General features: G+C 47.1%; 2 protein-coding genes across 2 annotated transcripts; one reads left to right on the top strand and one right to left on the bottom strand.

Moving 5' to 3' along the window:
• Positions 1 to 10419: 10419 nt before the first annotated feature.
• Positions 10420 to 12723, top strand: LOC103804663 (interleukin-20-like). Its single transcript, XM_009077276.1, has 5 exons — positions 10420 to 10578; positions 10687 to 10752; positions 11928 to 12080; positions 12464 to 12538; positions 12646 to 12723. Exons 1-5 carry the CDS (start codon positions 10420 to 10422, stop codon positions 12721 to 12723), a joined length of 531 nt encoding a protein of 176 aa, XP_009075524.1.
• A 4045-nt stretch (positions 12724 to 16768) lies between these two features.
• Positions 16769 to 22456, bottom strand: PIGR (polymeric immunoglobulin receptor; the record flags this gene model as incomplete). Its single annotated transcript, XM_009077277.1, has 10 exons — positions 16769 to 16906; positions 17505 to 17575; positions 17681 to 17806; positions 18119 to 18237; positions 18701 to 18796; positions 18959 to 19007; positions 19934 to 20248; positions 20662 to 20985; positions 21590 to 21919; positions 22090 to 22456. Coding segments are annotated over 10 exons (1935 nt in total), but the record flags the coding sequence as incomplete, so codon positions are not given.
• Positions 22457 to 22582: the final 126 nt, after the last annotated feature.

The following is a 22582-nucleotide window of genomic DNA, read 5'->3' on the forward strand; positions in this document are numbered from 1 at the left end:
AGCTTTGAGCAACTCCAGCCTCAAGCAGCTCATTGCACAAGTGCTGCTGCAAAGAGTTTCTTTTTTCGAGTTTTGGTATTACTGGAGGTTGTGGATCTTCTGGAGAATATTGACTCTGTGATGATTTGCCTTGAACACTCTGAACAATAACACAAATACCAACTATTTATAGTGATGAAGGGTCATAAGACAGAAACTTGTTATCATGGTTTGAGAAATCAGATAATGCAAACTGCTTGAAAACAAAACATGACCACGAGTGAATTACGATTACGGAGCCAACTTCACTCGCTTTCCACAGCAGCATCAGGTCCTCAGCCCCAAGCCAACAGCAGAATGGGTAACTCCTACCGTGGGGTTTTGGGGTGGGTTTTTTTGTGCCCTGCCAAGCAGCTCACGCTGTGGGTTGAGAAATCTTGGGCTTTCTTTGCCACCCCAGAGCTTGCAGAGCAGCACGTGCCAGGGACGGTGATGCTGCGCGTGACGATGGGTCATTCTCAGCACTCAAGGGATGCTTTGGCATCCCTGGTGCTGCCAGGGGGTTTCCTGTGTGCCCCCACAATGGTTTTGCACCTCAAAATGATTGGTGGGGCTTTTGGATTAATAAGTGATCCACCAGCTGTGCTTTTCAGAGGCTTCCTTAAATCTGTTTATAACTTTCCTCCTCCATGTGTTCAGTTGCCTCTTCTGTTTTCTCAGGTTATACACCCCAGGGTTTTTCCCAACAGATGATAACTCAATTCCACGATTTTCCAAAGAAAATCATGGAATTACAGAATGGTTTGGGTGGGAAGGGACCTTAAAGATCATTTATTTCCAACCCCCCTTGCCATGGGGACTGAACTTGAGTTATGAAAGCAGTAAAGTTCATCCATGGAAAAGCTATTCCTGGATTTCAGGGGTACAACCTGCTGCTCTCCACAGGAACTGGGATGTCTGCTCTGCTCCTGCTCAGCATTGCCCTGAGCTTTTTCAACCATTTGCCTGGGATTGATCCTTTTGTGGAAGTCTGAGGAATATTTACTTCCTTAACAAGATCAGGCAGTTATGTCTCTTTTTGGTTATCGCTTTCTGTGTCACTTCTTGAGAGCTGTAACTAGGAAGTGGAAGATGAAGCTGAATGGTGGAAAACCCCTCTCAGTGAAAATAGTGTTGAAAAATAAGAAGATACAAAAAAAAAAAAAAAAAAAAAAAGAAGAAGCTTCCTCTGTTCACTGTCCCTGCCTGTCGGGAAAGGAGAGATGGGCACTGAAAATATAAAGTCAAATTAAGAATCACAGTCTTTGCAGTGCCCCTGATTTATACTTACAGCTAAAAGGGGTTGTGCAGCTGGGAAATACACTGAGTCTTGTGTTTTCCACCAGGGCCAGAGGACAGTTTGGTTAGCAGAGGGCTGAGCCTGCCTGCGTGGAGCTGTGTGGGGTGGCTGATGTCCCACAGTGCTCCCCATGTGTGCCAAGGTTGGGCAGAGCCATATGGAGTAGTTGGTAAAAGGATAATCACCTGGAAAAATTCACTTTGCCTCATTGCATGATTTTCCATGACTTTATGCCTAGAAGCAAGCAGTGGCCAACTTGCCTGGTTTGTGCTCATTTCCACAGGATGTGTTAACAAATCAGGTAGGAATTAGAGAATCATAGAATTTAAGGGTTGGAATGGACCTTAGAGACCATCCAGTCCCAACCTCTGCCCTGGGCAGGGACAGCTCCTCACTAGATCAGGTTGCTCAAGGCTCATCCAGCCTGGATTGAACACCACCAGGGTCAGGGCAGCCACAACATCCCTGGGCAACCTGTGCCAGTGTCTCACCACCCTCACAGGGAAAAACTTTTTTCTATTATCTAGCCTAGAGTTTCCTTCTTTCAGTTTGACCCCATTCCCCCTTGTCCTGTCCCTGCAGTTCCTAACACAGAGTCCCTCTCCAGCTCCTTGTAGGCCCTTCAGAGAGTGAAAAGTTGCTCTGAGGTCTCCACACAACCTTCTCTTCTCCAGGCTGAACAGTCCCAACTCCCTCAGCCTGTCCTCACAGGGAGATGCTCCAGTGCTCTTAGCACCTTGGTGGCCTCCTCTGGACTTGCTCCAACAGTTCCATGTCCTTCTGATGTTGAGGACACCAGAACTGTGTGCAGTATTCCAGGTGGGTCTCAGGAGAGCAGAGCAGAGGGGAAGCCAAGTGGCTGTGATGTGCCAGCCTTGCCCCTTATCTCTCCCCCCAAGTCTGTCTGTGCCCTGGCAGAGCTCCCTGGGTGCCTCTGTGTGGGTTCACGTGCATCCAGCCCCAGTGAAACCAGTTTTGGCTGCTCACAGTTGTGAAATGAAGAGGGACAATGTTACCCCAGACAGAACGAAACTCAGCCCCGAGGGCTGGTTACATACAGAATCCACCACTAGTTTACTGAAACACAAGTTTCGGTTTTGGTGAAAGCTAAATCTATGACAGCTCTGCAAGGCTATTGGAGTGATTCATTTGCTCCTCAGATAATTCACCAACGGGGCTGATAGCAGTGATCTCTCAGTTTCTCCTCTATTAGGCATCATTTATTGCCTGCACTATCAGCACATTTCACCCTCGGGGGCAAACCCAGGTGCTGTGTGGGACTGTCACCCCCATTTCATGCTCCAACAGCAGCCCAAGCCCAGTGTTCTATCAAAAAGGGAATATGGTTTAGGAGTGATTATGGTGTGCTGTGATTATGGTTGATTGTTGGAATAGATGATCTTGAAGGTCTCCTCCAACCTTGATGACCATGTGAAATGCCCTGTGTGACTTTTGCTACCACGTCAGTTTTCAGTTCTTTCAAAAATAAGGATGAGGGAATTTGGGAGAATTTGGGAGAGAAATGGAGGGTGCTGGGTATATACATCTCAGCAGACTATAGTCTGCTATCTGCCAGGCACTGCCCAGAGCTTGATGCTGGTCCCATCAGCTTGATGCTGATGGTGTTGGCTGGTGATGTCTCTCAGTGGCAGTAACAGCAGCCACGAATATGATGGAGGTTTCTCTTCCCTCCTCAGCATCACTGTGATAATTTGGAAAGCCAAACCATTCAGATCTCTGGCTCAGGGGGTGCTTTTCTATTTCACCAAGAGGCAGCTCCCCTGCCCAGTGGTGACCCCTTGGCTGTGCCTCCTGCATCCCTGGAGCACAGACCATCAGCCCTGACAACTCTGAGCAGATCAATCTTCTGAGCAATCAACTGAGCAGATCAATCTTCTGTTCTGTGGGACTATATTTCTGCATTGATCTCCAGGCAGTACCTGACAACTGTTGCCATCTTCTGTGCCTGTTCTTGGAATCTTCATAGTCAAGCCCTTCAGCTTTGCTTTTCTAAATACTAACAAACTTTTTCCCAAGGAAAGCCCTTTGGTTGGGGACAAACAAACCCAGAACTGCTGCACAAGCTCTTCTGTGAGTCATGGGAGCATCCATGGGGTTCAGCTGGGGATCCCCAGGCTCACTATGAAAAATCCCTATCCTTGGAATCAGCTATTTTTCTTCCATTTTGGCTACTTTTATTTTTATCTCTTCTGTCTCATGTCCCTTTTAGACTTTCCAAGGTGCAAACTTGCTCTACCCACAGCACAACCCAAAGCCTATGTGAGTCCCTAGAGGATTCCCAGAACGAGTGGAGCATCTCCACCATTGCTAACATGACTTTAATAGTGCTGAATGTAAGAGAGGAAAAGGTTTAAAATTAGAAGCAAGCATAGTAAACAAATCTAAACTGTGCAGGGAAGCTGTGCACGGGGGAATCTTGTGGATTGGAAAGTGGAAGTTTGATTTGCTGAGCACTTTTTATATTCACTGATGGCAGCTCTCTCCCTCGGAAGGACCTTTCAAGAAAGTTTCATTTCTCAGTGAAATATTGGTCCTCCCAGCACAGACTCTTCTCAGGCAAGTCTTGACTGTACCTCAGCATTTTCTGTACATTGGTATTATGTGGGCTTAGAGAGGGCTGATTGCTAATATATCAGGTGGCCACATCAAAAAGCTTCTGAAACCTCCTGGAAACTGAAAAAGCCTCATTCATTAAGCCTCTGTTTAATCTTGTTGGCAGATTTGAATCTGAAATACAGTCACGTTTGGGACTGGTGCAAATTTTGACACGGGTGTTGGGTTTGACATTGCTCTTTCCTGGGTGTTTCTGTTCATCCTCAAAGGCAAGAAAGTGCTTTTCAGGCAATTATACTTCAACTTTTGCTGAAAGAACCAATTCTCTTCACATAGTGGAGGGGAAAAAAATAGAGAAATTCACTCTCTGAGTGGGAAATTTTGTTGAAATAAATAGATTCAGACTGAAAGAGAGTAGGTTTAGGAAAAAAGTCTTTATTGTGAGGGTGCTGAGACACTGGCACAGGTTACCCAGAGAAGCTGTGGCTGCTCCATCCCTGGGAGTGTTCCAGGCCAGGTTGGACAGGGCTTGGAGCAATCTGGGCTGGTGGAAGGTGTCCCTGTCCATGGCAGGGGGTGGAATGAGATGATCTTTATGGTCCTTCCAAACCAAACCATTCTATGTTTCTCTAACTCTATGAAATGATCACAAAAGTGTTGCATGTACCCAAGCAGTGCCTTCTGCTTTTGGGCACAGTGGCACTTTGGCTGGACTCAGCAGGGCACAGAGGTGGCAGCTGAAACCCAAGTGTTGGTCAGTTGAAGAAATGCTCCCAGGAGCTGCTCTTGAGCTCCATTATATAACTCTAAAGCCCTGAATTATGCATTTCCCTTCGGGGGAAGATGCCATTTATGATAACCAAAACAGGAGTTCACATTTTATCAAGACAGGGGAAACAAGTATCTAACCTTCAGCACCCACTACCCTGGTGACTAAACTAACATTTTTCTGCAGAAGAGATGCTATATATGAGATGCTCCACCACGTTCTTCCTCTTCCACAAAGGTGAATCTTAGAGGTGGTGGTGCCATTTCTTTACCTTGTTTGGGTGAAATCCTGCCTTGGCAGCAGCACCACCATTGGTGAGTCACACAGAGCAGTGTCACATCTGCACGTGGTGGCTCAGGCAGTGGCATTTGCTGTGATGTGCAGATGGTTGGGAGCTGACTGTGACCCTGGCCAAGGACATCAGCCCAAGGTCACCCACAACAGCACTGGGATGCTCCCCAGGGATGGTGGCACCTTTCTGGTGAGATGTGCCCCTGGGGACATCCTGGGCTGAGCTGTAGAGGACAATAGAACAGCCCCAGAGGGACAGTCATGCCCTAAATCAGGATGGTTCAGACCTTGTGGGACAATAGAACAGCCCCAGAGGGACATTCATACCCTAAATCAGGATGGTTCAGACCTTGTCTTGGGGTGGATGAAATTGTTTCAGGCTCTTCCAAAGTCCCTCAGCAGTGGGGAAGGAGCTGCTCTGCTCAGGAGAGGAGGACCTAAATCTGCTGAGAGCACAGTGAGCCACTTGGGAAGACATCCTGGAAAGCAGCCTGAACTTTATTCCCTTGGGTTTGGCTATCTCCTGAGCTTGGCTGAATAAAATGGCATTTTCTTAAGCCAAGCCATGCTCAGCCCGTTGCTCCCTGTGAGGCAGCACTGAGTGTTTGGTTTTCAGAATTATTCACGTGGTTATGGTTAGAAATGTGACTGAGGAGAGGGTACATGATGTACCACACCTCACAGCCTAGAGCTCCTGGCAGAGTGTTTTCTGAGTAATTTGTCAAGTTTACCAAGAAGAAAACCAGCTCTTTACTCCAGTCAGCAGCACTGCAGAGCTGGGGCAGGGCTGGCAGCCCCAGCCCAGCTCTCTGGCCATAAGGAGCTGCACAAATTCCAAGGGAGAAGAGCTGTGATGACAGGACATTTCCATCCCAAAGAGCAAAGCACGTTGGTGTGGAGCTCATGGAAAGTGATGTCAGGGTGGGTGACACACATGGGGTGTCAGTGTCAGTCCCTCAAAGAGGTCTGTGACAGGTTAGCAGTTGTTCAAATGAGATTTGGGCTCTGGATAGGAGGGACAAAGATTGACAATTAAGTTTTGAGGTGCTGAGAACCACTTGGAGCACCATGCTGCTACGGTGAGGGTAGGGCTGGCTGACAACTTCCACCACTGCAAAGGTGTTAGAAACTACTCCAGTGCATAAACCCCAAGTTTTTATTACATTTTCTTGTGCCTGTGGAAACAGAATTACATTGGCATGGGTTTGGGTGAGCCACAATACTCTAAGGAGAGATATAACTTCCTATAAACACTTTAGTTTCTCATGGCTGAGTTGGGTTTTGTAGATCTTTCCCTGAAGGATATCAAGAATTGTTCCTGAGTTCGGATATTGTTGGTGAATATTGTTATCAAGCCTTGATTTTTTTCTTTTATTACCATTTCTGAGAGCATTTCTATCCCTCCTGTTCTCTAGCTCTGGGGATCTGCACGCAAACCATTATCTCCCTCCTATCTGAAACACTGGTGAGCCTAAAGCTGCCGTGAAATGGGAGTGATGACAAAGAATGGCAAACCAAGGGTGGGCTGGAGAGTGTTATCAGAGTTTCTTATGGCTTGAAACTGCATTGAAATGAACTCTTGAAACTGGTGTCTTATCACTCTGAAACACTTTACTGGAAACCTAATGGTAAACGTGTTCTGGGATCAGTCCTTGACAGCACAACTCCTTCAGGTCAGAATAGATTTGATGATGTGTTTTAATGGCTTTTCTTTTAGGATGAAACAAAACTTTCTGGATGTTGGCAATGAATTCAGTTGGGTCAGGGCTGGATCAGGCAGCAGGACTGGAGTAACTCACAGGGAATGAGGTGCACAGGGCTGGAGCTGCTGCTGAATTTTCCAGACATAATTGACCATCTCATTGAAGTGTCTCATCTCCTGTTACTCTCCCAAGCTCTCCAGGTCCATCTGCCTTGTTAGTCACTCCAACAAACCATTTGTCTGCAGCAGTCTGGTGCTTTTTACTGCTGGGGAGGTGTTTCCTTGCCCCAGCAGTGCTGCCAGCCCTGCACAGGGACAGTGATGCTTGGCAGAGCGAGGCTGAGCATCTGTCCCAGCAGTGGTTGGAGCTGCCAGGCTGCTCCAAGGGTTATTTTCCAGCTGCACTTTGCCCCTGCCAACCCCTTTTGTGCCTTTCTGAACAGCATCACAGCAGATGTGAGATGAGCAGGAGCTGTGCTGCTCACCATGGGCTTTGCTTAAGTGGTTTCCCAGAGAAACTAATGATCCAACAGACTCCTGAGTGTGGCAGCAACTGCCTCACACCCCTCTGTGCTGCCTTTGCTTGTAAGGTGGCTCCTAACTACTTCTAGTGTGCCCTGTTACAACGTGCCTCCCATAAAATCCTGAGGGAGGAGCCTTCCCCCATTAGCTGGGAGTTGTCTGGAAGTGTTCCCTGGGAGAGGACCACTTTCCTGCCCACTTCCCAGTGCTGCAGTGCCCGAAAGATTTCACTATTCTGAGAGTGCCTGGGGCAGTTGCTTCCCATTTTACTATCTGAGCTCATCTGCAGCATCATGCTGAGTTTCAGAAATCCCTATTTCTCCTTTTCCTCTTCCTTCCCAGAGCATTTGAGAAATGACTTGCTGTTTCATTGAGGATATTTTGATGTTGCTGTAGCTGCCAGGTAGGTGAGAATCTTGGGAAAGCCAAGCCTGGCTGATTTGCTTCCATCAGGATTTTGTCCAACACATGCTGAAGGTTTTTAACTGACAGAGAGTAGGTTTAGATTAGATATTTGGAAGAAATTCCTCCCTGTGAGGTGCTGAGGCACAGGTTGCCCAGAGCAGCTGTGGCTGCTCCATCCCTGGGAGTGTTCCAGGTCAGGTTGGATGGGGCTTGGAGCAACCTGAGCTGGTGGAAGGTGTCCTGACCATGGCAGAGGATGGAACTGGGTGATCTTTACGATCCTTCCAACCCAAACTGTTGGGTTGGGATTTTATACCTACTGATGCCATCCCATCTGCTCCAAAACCCAAGTCTTTTGGACATGCCCCAGGTCCAGCACTTGGGGGAATCACTACATATATACTAAAACCCCAAAACAAATCATAGAGTCATAGAAACACAGAATCAGGAGGGTTGGAAAAGACCTGAAAATACATTTCCCTCTTGTTCCCATATGACCTCAGCATCTCTCTTCCACCTGCCTGGCAGTCTTTAACCCATGACTGTTTCTTGCCTGCTGGAGCTTGGCTGACCCATCCTGAGCGTCAGTTCAGTTACCAAAAGGAAAAAAAAAATCCCTTCTTGTCATCTTCCATTTACATAATTAAGTAAGAACTGATTGTCTTTTCCCTTGTTTCCTCACCCAGGCTGGGTGTGCACCTGGCTCCTGGGAATGCTGCTGTTTCCTCTGCTCCAAGCCAAATTTTTGCTGCAATTACAGGCAGCAGCTGGGAATTGGGGGAGGAAGGCAGGGATTAATAGGCTTGTGCTGCTGCAGATCCCTTCAACACCTCAGTAAGGGCAAAAGCAACCTGCTGCAGATTTGGACCTGCCCTTTGGCTGGGTGACAGTGAAGGCACAGTGATGACAGAGCCACGTTCAGTGTCTTTGGGGCAGTGTCAGCAAAACCCTGTGCAATACCATGACTAGCCTGGGCATAAAATCTATTTGCCTAGTCTTCCCCTGGTGACAGGTACATGCTGAAGATTGAGCTTGGTTATCAATAAATTAGTCACCCAGCAAAGCTGTGGAGAACAGCCCTGGCCCACAGGCAGTGGCACAAGATACACCTGCATTGCAACAGGAGCATGTTCAGGGTGCTGCTCTCCATGGGAACGTGCTCTGGATGGGATTAAAGGGGTGATTTTGCCACCCCCTTTTCCTCTAAGTCTATCTGATCATCCCTCCTGGGTACAGGTAGTCCAAAAAGTCTTTTGAACTGCTTATTTTTGTTTGTAGGCTGAACTTGGCTTTCTCCAGGGAGGTGACAGAAGCAACCAAACCAGCCCCAGAGCCAACAGTCCCACCTGGGGCTTGCACCAGGACTGCCACATTTGTGTGACAGCTCTGGGGACAGCCTGGGTCTGAAATGCTGCTAGGAGAACATGCCTGGTCTGCATCAGTTTTGCTCAGCAGCTAAAGCTCGTGGTGGGATGATCGTAGACTTACCATTATGTTGGTGGACTAGGAAAGGTGTGAGGGAAATTTCTGTCCTTTTGCAGGGTGACAGCTTTGGACTGTGCATAATGATCACCTAAATCTCCTGTGATCCTGGAAACCAAGAGACTTCTTCTGCCACCAAAGTGGGAGTTGTGTCATCCAAAATTCCTGACCTTGCATATGTGTGTCTCCAAACACCAGGGACACACAGTGGAGATCAGTGTCCTCACCCCTGAGGAGAATTGCCTGGGAGCAGCAAAGGAAGGCCCTGTGTGCCAGGACAAGGATGGAGAATGATCTGGCCAACTCCCTGAGTCACACCATTTCTACCAGCACAGCATGTCCATTGCCAGAAGCCCTGGAGTGTTTGGACCACTTGGCATCCCATGGGGTGATGCCACTCAGCTTCCCAACAGTGATGAGCCAGGAACAGCCTCTCTCCAGGAGGAGCTTGGCAGTGTGGCTCCCTGCTGGGGAAGCCCCCAAGCTTGACGTTTTGGGGATGTAACCCCCAGGATGATCTCTCCTTTTGGTCATATCCTTCTTCCTGAAGGAAAACATGACATGGCAATGCCAAGATTTCCCACCTCTGTGGGTGAGGGAAACACCTGTGGGGGAGAGAGCTGGTCCCTTTCACTGGCTCATTAATGCACAAAGGGAAATACATGCTGGGAAAAGCAAGAAAAATCCCAAAAGTTCATCCAAGAGTTATTTCCTCCTGGTCCCTGGATAAAAACGTGTTCGTCGGAGTTCTGCAGGTCAGACATCGGTGGCACAGGGGAACCCACACTGAACCACAAGGTAAAGTGCTGGTTTGGTTCCTTTGCTCTGAGTGCTCAGGGATAGTTCCTTGGAGCACTATAATGTATCTCTGAAATGGTTTTTTTTTTTTGTCATTTATAACCTTAATTTTCAGTGCTAACAGAACTTGGGTTTGACTCATGCTATTCCTGAGGGAAAGTATTTTCTTTTGGGATCAGACTTTGGGATCTACTGCTTTCAATGCCAATTACCTCCTGCTGCTTCTGAGTCAGTAGACTCTTAAAAATGTAATTTATCTGTATTTATTTTTCTGATAATTTTTTTTTTTGAGAAGAACCACGTGTATTTACATTGAATTTTTACTGGTATTTTACTTATTTTTCCTTTTGGATTCTTCTGTTAAATACTTGATTTTATTTGATTTTTTGCCCTCTTGCTCTTGGGAAGTATAAAAGGGTAAGAGATACAAGTCATTGTGGGTTTTTTAGCACAGATGTACAAGTGCTACATAAAATCTGTATGTTTTTATAAGCATCATAATGGTGTTTTTAGGGATGATAACAAGGCAATATTGTTTTCCTTCAGCAGGCAGCCAACATGAAGGGATCCCACTTGTTCCTCTGCCTCTTCTCCATGTCATGTTGGGTGAATTTAATGCCAACAACTGGGAACAAAATCTTCCACTTTGGAGCCTGCAGAGTTTCAATGAGCATGATGGAGATTAGATCTGGTTTCACTGCGATTAAAGCCAATATTGTAAGTATTTCTCCAGGCTCCTGTGGAGCTGGGAAAGCTCTTTGAGTTGGCAGCTCCCAAAACTCCTCCAGAGCAGGTTCATGCTCATCTCTGTCCTCTCCCTTGCAGCAAGCCAGAGATCCCATCCGGAACTTGAGCATCTTGTCTCACCCACACTCCCTGCACAAGGTTAAGGTAAGTGTCCTTGGGTGGAAAACCAGTAAAGGATCCAGAAGCAGATGAATATGATCTTGGGAGGTGCAAGAAATGAGTTTGCAACTTGTGGGTTTTTGCCTCTTTGAGTTGTTTTGTTTCATGCTCAGTATGGCAGCAGAAAACATTTTTGGGACTAGGCTAACCAAGAGAAGCCATAAATAAAAGAGAGGAAATTGAAATACAAGCTACCTTTTTTTACTTCCCCCCACCCCATGGATGTGCATATGGTTGCTTGGTGGGATTATTTTACCCCATCTATGCCATTTTATGGAAGGAAAAGCAATGATGTTAGGAGTGCAGAGGAGGATCACCAACCTGGTTAGAGAGATGGAGCTCCTCTCCTACAAGGAAAGGCTAAGAGAGTTGGGTTTGCTGAGCCTGGAAAAGAAAAGGCTTTGGGGTAAGCTAATTGTGGCCTTTCAGTACCTAAAGGGAGCCTACAAGACAGAGGGAGAGGGATTTTCTACAAGAGCTTGTGGTGACAGGACAAGGGGGAATGACTTCAAGCTGAAAGAGAAGGTTTAGATTAGATGTTAGGAGGAAATTCTTTGCTGTGATGGTGGTGAAACACTGGAATAGGTTGCCCAGAGAAGCTGTGGATGCTCCATCCCTGCAAGTGTTTAAGGCCAGTCTGGATGGAGCTCTGAGCAATCTGGTCAAGTGGAAGGTTGTCCACAGCAACAAGGTTGGAACTAGATGATCTTTAAGGTCCCTTCCAAACCAAGTCACTCTATAATTCTACAGTTCTATCATTCTAATTCTCTAATTCCAAATCAGTATTTTTCAGCTCTCTCACACCCTAAAGCACTGGACATGGCCCAGTGCTTCAGGTCTGAGTCTGGTGGTTGAATTTGATGATTTTAAAGATCTTTTCCAACCTTGATGATTCTAGTGCCCAGCTACAAAATCAGCTACTTATTTTGTTGACTCAATGGGACTTGTTGAGGATGGATCTCCTGGAAACCAGTCTGAAATAATTTCCTATATATATTATCAGCTTACATCAAGCCTTGCTGAAAAAAAACCTTTATATGAGTCAAAACATCCTGCTGTGCTCAGCTACCATGTTTAGAGGTGGTTTATTCTAGAGGGGGCAGAAAGGTTGGTGACTACAGGTTTGGAAAATCTTTTCAAAATGGAATTCACTCTTTAAGTCTTCAGAGAGATGTTGCATCACCCATCACCTCTTCAACTTCTACGTGGACAAAGTTTTCAAGCACTGCAAGACTGAGGATTCCTACGTCAACCGAAAAATCAGCAGCATAGCCAACTCCTTCCTCAGTGTGAGGAGGAATCTTGGGCAGTGTGTAAGTTTTGGGCATTGCTACAGTTTAGCCTCATCTGTTAGGATGTGGCATATAAACAAACCTAAGAGCTTTATGGGGTTACAAAGCCTTTGTTTAGACAAGTGGTTTTAGCAGTGGTGCAGAGCAGTGTGAGGTGAAGAGTGTCTGCTGAGAAGTTTTTGGACTTGCCCACTCACCAGCAAACTCCCACACTGGTCCTCAGCAACAATATTTATCCTGTCCCTGTGTCTGTCAAGTAAACTCTTCTTAGCTGAAGTCAGATTTAAGGCCCTGCAGCCTTTCCCACAGCTCCACAAGGTCTCAGCCTATGATTTCCAGCATAGTTACAAACTGATCTCTTATTTTTAATTCCCTGAATTAATGAATTTATCTCATTTTTCTAGCATGAGCAAAATAAGTGCACGTGTGGGCAGGAATCCACGGAGAAACTGAAGCAAATACTGGCCAACTACGAAGGGGTGAGTTGATGGCTGAGTCTGGTGACCAAAGCAAATCTTTAGATGCTCTTTACTTTGGGTTGTACTCGCTGCCTTTGCTTGCAACTTGTCCCTTTATCTCCTTCCAGCTGAATGTCACATCTGCAGCAATGAAATCCCTGGGTGAGCTGGACATCCTGCTAGACTGGATGGAGAAATCTCATTAGAGAGCAGAGTGTTAATGACCTGCTGATGGAGCTGCTGGGACATTGCACACCCCAGTGAGGAGAAGGACAGTAATGTATCAGTGCAGATCCTCATGGATCTCCAGGGAGTGCTCTGCTCACCAGGTACATCAGTGGAGGCATCAGCAGAGCCTTCACTAAGATGGAAATACTGAGTTTGATCCAACCAACATTTTTTTGCACTGGCTTAGCTGATTTCCATCAAAGGATGCTCCAAGGGCAGAGCTAAAAGGACTTCTCTTGCCAACAGATATAAGCTGTGATCATGTAATCAAATGATTGTTTAAATTATAAGTTTTATATGTATGTTCATGAGTGCTGAGTGTGGTTGGAAGGACTCTGGTGTAGCTGACATTGCATAAACCATGGGCTCTATCTCCCAGTGTTCCTGCCATGGGTGGATCTGGCAGGAATGAGGGGCACAGTGTGAGAAATTCTTCCAAGAATAGGTCCTAGCAGGTGTGTGAGGCCTTCGAAATCTCTTTCCTTTCGAGATGATATTTTCTGCCTTATCAGTAAAAAGGTTTCTGTGCAAGATGTGTGGTTGCTTAATAGAAACAGGTTCTTGTGTGTGTTGTGCAATTTACTGACACTTGGTAGTAAGTTTTGTGGAAATCGGTTGCAATTACTGTAAAGTGAACCCCACTTGAAACCGTGCTGAGTCTGTTTGTCAAAATTCGGAGGAATTATGTGCTTCTTGCTGGCAAAACTTGATGAATTCTCTGCAGTGTCCAAGATGTGTGGTTGCTTAATAGAAACAGGTTCTTGTGTGTGTTGTGCAATTTACTGACACTTGGTAGTAAGTTTTGTGGAAATCGGTTGCAATTACTGTAAAGTGAACCCCACTTGAAACCGTGCTGAGTCTGTTTGTCAAAATTCGGAGGAATTATGTGCTTCTTGCTGGCAAAACTTGATGAATTCTCTGCAGTGTCCCAGCAGATAAAGGTGAAACTTGATGAATTCTCTGCAGTGTCCTCTCACAGCAGATACTGTCACTCCAGCATCCCGGGGGGATCACCCACTGCATGCTCTAAATCCCTTCCCATGAGGTCTTAGCACATCCATCGCTGTAGTAGCTGACAATGCCAGAGGGCAAATGTGTTAGAAACAAACCAAGACCACCCAAGACACCTCTCCATGTAGCCAAAATATGTTGTGCACTTCTCCTGCCAGAGCTTACTAGCCCAAGCCAGAGCAGTTGGATGTTTATGTCCCTGGTTGCATCCTAGTCCTAATATTTCAAGTCACAAGTCTTCCTGCTGCATTTATCAGCCATAAGTCTAGAGGGTGAATCTCTGACTTGCTGTGTTTTGCTCTAGGAGCCAACTAAGCTGAGCAAGGTGTACCAGACCTCCTGCTTGCTGTGGTGGCATGGGCACAACCAGGTGCTGTGTGCTCTCCCTGGGGCCTGAGAGCTCTCACTGCTGTTCAAGTTGACTCATTGTTTCTGGTGTGAATCCTTCAGGCTTGCACAAATATCTTCCCAGCACCTCTATTCCCATGGGACAGCCCAAGACTGTCTAGCTCTCCCTTTCCAGCCTGTGGGCATGGCCAAGCTTCATCAGACAGGATGGATGGAGAGCTGACTGTTCCCAGCTTGGACAACTTCTAATGGTGCTACAGAGGTGACACTGGGAAGGTTTTAGCTGCAGAAGAGGTTCTAACAGGATCTTGTTGCCATAAAATAGGGTCCTTGTTGTCTTCAAGGAGAACCCAGTTCCTGCTTTGGTTTTGTCACCATCCCAGGAGGACCCTGGTCAGATCTCTGGCAGCAAACCAGCATTCCCAGTGCCTTGGGTCAGTCCAGTGGGCACCACTGCACCTTCCACCATCCTGGTGGTGACCTAGCACCAGCATTTCCTGTAGCACATGAGTGTGTCACACTGGGTGGGATTTGGTGATTCGTTTTCAAAGGAAAGTTCTCCCTGACTGCTCACTGCCCTTCCTCAAATATTTGCTTATGCCAAGGGAAAGTCTTGCAGAGCTTTGATTCTCTTAACTTGCTTTCTCATGGTTTTTTTTTTTTTTTTTTTTTTTTTTTTGCAGTGTGATTTTCATTTGTCCAGGTGTCAGGGCCGTGGGAGGGTGAATACATTCCCTCCATGCTCTGGCAGTGCTCATGAAAGCTGATCTTTCAACACCTTTACCCTTGAAGCCAACCATTTAGGAGTCACAGGTATCTGGCACATACCATGGTTTTCTGATAAAGAAGAACTATTGGGAATGATGCTGTGAGATACCACAGCTCATCACAGCACTTTAGGTGATCAGGTTGGTGAAGGAGATGGGGTTGCTTGGTCAGGTCCCTGTGGACCTTCCCAAGGATTGTGGTGGGCTCTGGATCACAGCCTGAGTGGGATGTGTGGCTTTTATTCCACACCCTTTGCTCACATTGTCACAATTATTACTATAGATCCTATACATTGTTCATAGCCCTTGCAGAGTGCTCCGTGTCTCGATCCATGCCTGGTTTTCTGCCTTCACCTAAACCAGTAATTTTACACTTTCCCACCCACTACAAAGCATAGCATTCCCCTTTGGAAATGAAATGCCAGGTGGAAGAATCAGTGGTGGGAAGGAGCAGGAGCCACAGGCAGGCAGAGCCAGTGGGCAGGATGCTCAGCCCACCCACTTTTCTCAGCCTCTACTCCTCTCCCAGGAGTTTAGCTCATCCTGGCTGCTCCCAGCTGAGAAAAAGATGCCTTCGGGCAGGCTGAAGAGGAAATGGATTTGCAAAGGGAGAGCAAAAGGGATTTTTCTCCTCTCTGAAATTTCCAAACCTTAGCATTCTCCTGCCGCTTTATGAGGGCTCAGCCCAGGGACACTTTCCAGGCGTGCACACCCCTCCTATTGCACCAGAGTCAGGACTCACTTCCAGCAACTCCAGGCAGGCACAAGCCTGTCCTGGCCCCTCCACACCTTTTCTGATAGCCAAACCCCTTCCCACCGTGCTGTGAGGGGATGCAGCCCAGGAGATGAGGCAGGTGAGTTATTCCCTGACCTTTGAGGTCCCAGTGCTGCTATCAGTTAGGTGATGACTATTGCAATGTGGATGTGAAAACTGAGAAGTAGGAGAGGAGCTGCTGCCTTGCTCCTCTCAGCATTTACTGTGGGGAAGTCCATGATTCAGGAATAATTTATGTTTTATCCTTGGCAAAACTCAGTGTCTGTCAGCTAACCCAAACAGCCACTGCTCAGCACCTCACTGAGATGTGATACTCTTTGCATTTTTCAGCGTGGCTAATACTTTTCCTAAACCAGCAATATCCATATGGATACTGCAACACCCTCAGGTCAGATCCTACCCAGGGTGATGCTTCTCATTCTTTGTATTTTATGGCTTGATCTCAGAGCTGAGTTTCTGCCCTGACCCTTCTCTTTGCCAGGTAGGTAACAGCCTACCCCACTCCTGGTGTCCAAGGAAAATTCCTTCTCCACTTTGTCACTCCTTTGCTGTTTCCTACATTGCTTTGCCAGTGGAATATTCAGCTTTGCCCATCCTTGCTGTGCCTGTGTGTGCTGTCCCTGTGCCCTCCCACAGACTGAGTGCCCTGGTCTGCTGAAAGCCACTGGTTTTCTTTATTGCTTGTGCACAGAAACACTTCAGACCATGTCTGGCCTGCAGGTACTGCCCTCGGGTCGAGAAAGCTTAAAGGAATCCAAAGCATCAGATGCTGTTCTAAAGAGTTTCCAGCTGCCTTTAAAAGAAAATGGGAATTCTTTTAACATGCCTTCTGGCCTTTGAGAGCCCACTGTGTCAGGAGGGCACTGGTGGGACTGGGGCTGTTGGTGGGATGAGCCACTCAAAGTTCTGTTGTTTCCCAGTCCGACCTGCTTGCTCAGACCTGCACTTCCAGCCCAGCCCCAGTTGGCATCAAAGGATTCCTCCTAAATCACTGCTCAAAGCTCAAGTTAAGAAAAAAAAAAAGGTCAAGCTATAGCAAATTGTGATAGCAATGGACAGTGCTGCTTGCTGATGATTTCTTGTGGTCCTCAGGGTAGAGCCAGTCCCAGTTGCTGTCGCCTCTCAGTCTCTCACCTGGTCCTCCAAGGCTGAGGGGGACATGTCCTGGGCAGCACTGTCCCCCCCCGAGCTGGCCTGGGCAATGGTGCCAGAGGTGAGGAGAAAAGTGGAGTAGGCCAGGTCAGCATCCTCCTTCGAGCTCTGGGGAAGGATGGGAGGACACAGTTAGGTGGCCAGGCATGGACAGCAGCATGTGGCAGGGGAGAGGGCAGTGTGTCATGGGCTGTGTCTTGGGATGACATCAGCTGGATGAATGGGACAATCCAGCAGGTCATGCCAGTGCCAATGTGAGCATCACTCAGCCTTGGGAGACTGAGATGTTTGTGGGTTTGGGACTCCATGGCAAACCTGTCCCTGTTGGCATCCAACTCTCCTGTCCTAAGGCTGCCAGGTTTTACAGGTTTCCTGACACTTTCCTTTATTGCTCCAGTTCAGCTTTTGGCACAACACCTACATCTCACGCCTTGTTAGGGACTTTGAAACAGAAGGACTTGTACCTTGCACCTTCAGCTACTGCTGAGTGCTGCTGCTTGACCATCCTCTTACCCAAGGGGAGGGGAAGCAGGGGAAGGCAGAGGAAGTTAGGGAAAGGCAGAGAACACAAGAGCAAGCCACAGTCCTTGCAGTGGCAGAGACTTCTTGCCTATTTCTGCCCCCTGAAGTTCTCCCCATCTGGGGGAGATCTGGGAGCTGGGTCATGTCTCCCAGGTCAGTTGGGCTCTCTCCTGCCTCCTCTTACCCTTTTCGCCTTCTTTGCCTCGGCAGTGTTTTCTGAGGTCTCTGTAGTGGTCTCTGTAGTGGTGATGAACTCTGTCAGGAGGGAAAGGGAAGTGTTAGGGAAGGGGCAGCAGTGGGCAGATATTTCTGGTGGATTTTGTAGTGTCCCTCACGTTGGGATTGGGGTCAGCAACCTACCATCCCTTCCGATGGGAGTCTCCTGGCTCACCTTCACGCAGGCATTATTGCTGGCACCATAATCCTTCACACTTTCAAAGTCTGACATGCTGATGTTCGTCCTGTAGCTCCCAATGGACACCAGGTCTGTTAAGAAGGAGGAGGAAAATACCTGATGAGCTCACTCAGAGTCACATCAACATCCAAACCCTCTGTGCAAGGTGTGATGCAACGTGCAAAGCCTGCAGAGCTACTCTGTCTCAGCCTGGATACCCTGTGTGTTGGGTTTTGGAGCCCTGTGGATGGGATCAGTGGGAGAAACAAAGTCCCTTCCCTGCCCATCACATGGTTGGGTACCAGGAGAGCAGCTCAGCCCTGCAAAGACTGTGGCATGCACAAGGTATTGCCTTCATCCTAATATTGCTGATGTTTCCTGAGAGCAGAAAGGCAAGGACTCACCAGATCTCTTCATCTGCCTGTATTTAACAATGGCAAATGCTGTCACAATGATCAGGAGGAGGCCAGCAAGAGGGCCCAGCACCAAAGCAAGAGTGTTGGAGCTATGGCTTTGTTCAGAGCTGGAATAGAGGGAAATGATGGATATGAATGTCCAGCAATCTAAATCTGTCTAGGATGGTAAAGTTGAGTGAGCATGAGGGTACTCAAATGATGAACTGGAACCTAGCAGATATAATAGCATAAAAACCAAATAAAAATATAGGCTAGAAGTTGTACCAAAATAACTACATCAGCAGTTTGGTTATAAATGTGTGGAGGAAAGTTCCCAATCTCAACAGAACTACTTTCAAGTAGTAGTTTTGTACCTGGAATCTCATCATTCCCTTCTGGTACTATTTTCTTCAACTATAGATTAATTTCAAGTAACTTTTCCACTTCTTTTCCTCTGATGTTTCAAGCTCTTGGAGGACAAGAACTTTTTTTGTTGCTAAACCACACACATAATGTACAAACCCAGTACCCACAATGGGTTAATATAAACCTCACAAAAATAATCCATGGCAGAGGATGGAGAGAACCAACCTTTCTGGGGCAGCTCCACTTCTGACTCCAGCATCACTGTAGGCTCCTCCTTCAGGAACAGGGACAGGCTCGACATGGTTGGGGATCTCAGCTTGGCTGGGGATCTTGGCATGGTTGGGGACGTCGGCATGTTTGGGGAGCTCAGGTTGTTTGGGGCCCTCAGGTTGTTTGGGGACCTGAGGTTGTTTGGGGCGCTCAGGTTCGTTGGGGAGCTCAGGTTGTTTGGGGAGCTCAGGTTGGCTGGGGAGCTCATCATGCTTGGGGGCCTCAACATCCAGGAGCTCTGGGCCATGTTTGGCATTGTTTCCTATGTATCCCAAGGAAAAAGAGTGGTTAGTCTTGTGAGCAGCAGCACGAAGATGAGGGAACACAGAAACTAATTGGATATGTTTGGTGGATGTGGAATTGCATTGGGTTTTGCCTCTGAGAAGCTCTTTACAACAGGGGTTTGAGATTATTTGAAATAATCTCATAACAAATAGTTCATTGCAAAAATCTCATGTAAGTTCTCTCTGCCTAGAAACTTTTGCAAAAGTCATGCCCTTCTAAATTCTGTCTCTAATATTTCCAGAATAAATTTTGAGTGCTTGCTTTGCTTTTATTTCTAGCTCTTTGCCCACCAAAGGCAATAAAATGAAGCTGTTTCTCTCTGGTTTTACTTTGACCATCATCCACTTAGGATGGCTAGACATGGGGATATCCAGTGCTCTACTTTTTCTTCCTCTTCTAACAATATTCCTCCCCCCAAAACCATCTTAATTCCAAAATACTTCACCACAGCTGAGACTAAGCCCCTTGCTGTTGGTGCTAGTCTTTCCTCTCCAGTTTCACACTGGTTTCCTGTCTATTAAGATAAGAAGCTCCTGGGAACAGGATGAGTCTGAGCTAGATCAACCTGAGAGCAGTTTGATGTCACTTAAACTAAACGATGCTACAAATTGCAATAGCAATAATTAGTAAGGACAAAGTTGGAAAGTAAAATTGGTGTGGCAAGAAGTGAGTTTTAGACTGATGTGTTTGTATGACTAGGAAGTTCAAAATTAATAAGTGGATGCAAACACTTCTGACAAGTACCAAGGCGACGTTGGCACCTCGCTGGGAACTTGCCAGGGTGACAGCACTTCTGTTTTCAGGTGCTGCGACCTAGTGGCTATGGAGAAGACTTCCCTCTGCAGAAGGCAGAGTGATCCACAGCCCAGACAAGCAGGAAAACCTCTTTGCCTTGGTGCTCACCTCCAGTCACCAACAGGTAAACTGCCATGGTTTCCCCAAAGATGTTGTTGCGCTTCACCCCACACCAGTACCAGCCTTCATCTGCCTCTGTCACCGAGTCAATGCTGAGGACAACTGTCTTGTTGGCACTGTTACAGGTTGCATCCATCCCCAGCTGCTGTGGGTTGGATGCTGGGATGATGGGGCAGCCAGCAGAGGTCCACTTGCACCAGTACTTGTCGTAGGAGTAGTAGTTGCAGGGGTAAGAGCAAGTCAAATCGACTCGAGAACCCACTTGTGCCTCCACTTCCTTCTTTCCTGTCAGAAGAGGTTCTCCTGCAAGGGCAAATGGAACATCAAGGTGTTTGTTAGTGGTGGGAATGGTGGGCAGCAGGTAGTGGTGCTGCTAGAGGTGGCAAACCAGGAGATTGATCTCTGAGAATGGAATGGATTCCATGGAATGCTCCATGGCTAAGTTAGCACTAAGGATGCTGTTCATGCATCCCTAGCTGAAAGCTGAGGGGCATTTTTTGCAAGGCTTAACTAAATCCTTGCATGAGACATTTTTATCTGACTACTTGCCAATAAAGCTAAAACCTTGTGCTGCAGTTTTAAAGCTCCTGAGGTTGAGTTCAGACTTGGAGCTCACACCTCCTCCTGAATATGTTGGATTGCTCATTTATGGTGCTTGGGAGATTGTTCTGTACCTCCTTGAGCAGACAGAGAACTGCCAATGCACGAGCACATACCATCTATGATCTTCAGCTCAGATGATGTTTGCTGCTCCTTTGCATCATTTGTCATGCACCAGTAATACCCTTTGTCACTCTCCTTCAGCTGGTTCAGGATGACAGTGACTGTCTTGCTATCTGGGTTCTCAAACATAGCCACTCTTCCCTCATAGCCATACATCACATTCCCAGTGTTGTCTATGATCTTAGCACAGCCATTTTTCCTCCACTTGCACCAGATCCTCGTGGAGGATCTCTTCAGGGGGTCGTAGTGGCATTCAAAAGTGGCTGAAGTTCCTGCTTTAGCAGTTACTGTGGGATTTACTTGAGGGAGTTTTGTGTCTGTTGATAAAAAATGAAATGAGCAGTTAGAAATGTCTCGCTGGTGTGTTTCTTCCAAGCCAAAAAAAAAAAAAAAGATATTAGCAGATCAAACAAAGCTGTTCAGGCTAAGCAAAGCTCAGGGATGCAGCCAGCAGGAGACAGGCCTGGCACTGCTAGGAATTGATCCTGAAGGGTCAGTCAGGCCTTTCTTTTTCCCATGAGTGCAAATATCTCTGTGTACCAACATTTCAAAGCTTTACTCCCTTTGCTAGAGCAAGGGTAGGTCTTCTCCTTTCTACATCTGTCATTTTGAGACTTAAGGAATTAAGACTTGAAGAGACAGTTTGTTAGTCTCAGACTGGGACATGGAATTTGTCTCCAGGAGTTTTGGGTTAGGGAAGAGAGTTGGCCACTGCTGGGAAAGTGAAGTCTTGCTACCAGTTTTATTAGTACATCACAGCTAGTTAATTGGCTAGAAAAGTATCTAGATGAGAGACTAGGATAATAGCACTCTGCAAAAAGAAATTAGAGCTCTTGCTAAATAAAGTGAGACTGCTAGTGGTGCTTCCAAAGAGAAGCAGAAATTAAGAGGGGGGAAAAAACCCCATTGGGAATAATTTACCTTCATAGACAAACACATCCAGTTCCTTTGAGTGTCCTTCCTTCCCATATTCACCAACCCCACAGTGGTACACGCCTGAGTCTTCCCCATCCAGCTGAGTTACTGTGACACTGAAGGAACCTGCAGACCCTCCATAGCTCAGCAGAACTCGCCCTGTGAAATCCTCAGCAACGTTCTGATGAGTGTCGATGATGGTCCTGCACTCTTCCTTCTCCATCTTGCACAAGTATCTCCTCAAATCAGCAGATTCCTCCCCAAATTTGCAGGTTACACTCCAACTGCTGCTCTGCTTCATGTAGAAGAGTTCAGGTGCTTCGGGTAGAGATGAATCTGTGTATACAGAGACACAATCAGGGGTAGAAAACTGCTGGTTCCCAAAGCATGGAGCACTTTGAGCACTTAGATGCTGCTCAGGCTATTTGCAGAGCCTTATTTAAAAGGAGGAGGAGAAAAAAAGCAAAAGGAAATGATACTTTAAGGAGCACCAAGACTGTCATTACCTTGACTAACAGTCAGAATGACTTTGTGGGAGAGTCCTTTGCCATTGAGACCAACTCCACAGCGGTAGGTGCCAACATCCGTCAGGCCAAGCGCGGAGATGTCAATCTGGAAACTTTCTGCCTCTGGGTGGTCAGTTATGGAGATTCTGCCCTTGTATTCTGCAGCAATGTAGCCACTGGTGGAAGCAATAGTCACACAGCTTGAGCCTGACTGCTTGCACCAGTACTTTCTGTCGTGCCTGTTCACCGTGGTGGGAGGGTAGAAGCATTTCACCGTGGCTGACCCATCGACCGGAGCGTACACCTCCCGTGGTCCAAACACGGGGCTGGACACTGCAAGAGGAAATGTGTGGGCTGTAAATATCACCTGTGCCACACAGCTCAGGTGTCCCAGGGGGAGAGTAGACCCAGGGCTGAGCAGCATCAGGTGCCCCAAGAAATGCCATGGCAGTGATGGGCACTGAGGAGGTAAAGATGCTCTGAATTCTCCTCC

Source organism: Acanthisitta chloris, unplaced genomic scaffold (genome assembly GCF_000695815.1).
Source record: "Acanthisitta chloris isolate BGI_N310 unplaced genomic scaffold, ASM69581v1 scaffold38606, whole genome shotgun sequence".
NCBI lineage: Eukaryota > Metazoa > Chordata > Aves > Passeriformes > Acanthisittidae > Acanthisitta > Acanthisitta chloris.

Coding starts and splice junctions, on each gene's coding strand:
- LOC103804663 (XM_009077276.1), top strand. CDS start 10,420: ATGAAGGGATCCCACTTGTTCCTCTGCCTCTTCTCCATGTCATGTTGG. Junction 10,579..10,686: donor CTGCGATTAAAGCCAATATT/GTAAGTATTTCT, acceptor TCTCCCTTGCAG/CAAGCCAGAGATCCCATCCG. Junction 10,753..11,927: donor ACTCCCTGCACAAGGTTAAG/GTAAGTGTCCTT, acceptor TCACTCTTTAAG/TCTTCAGAGAGATGTTGCAT.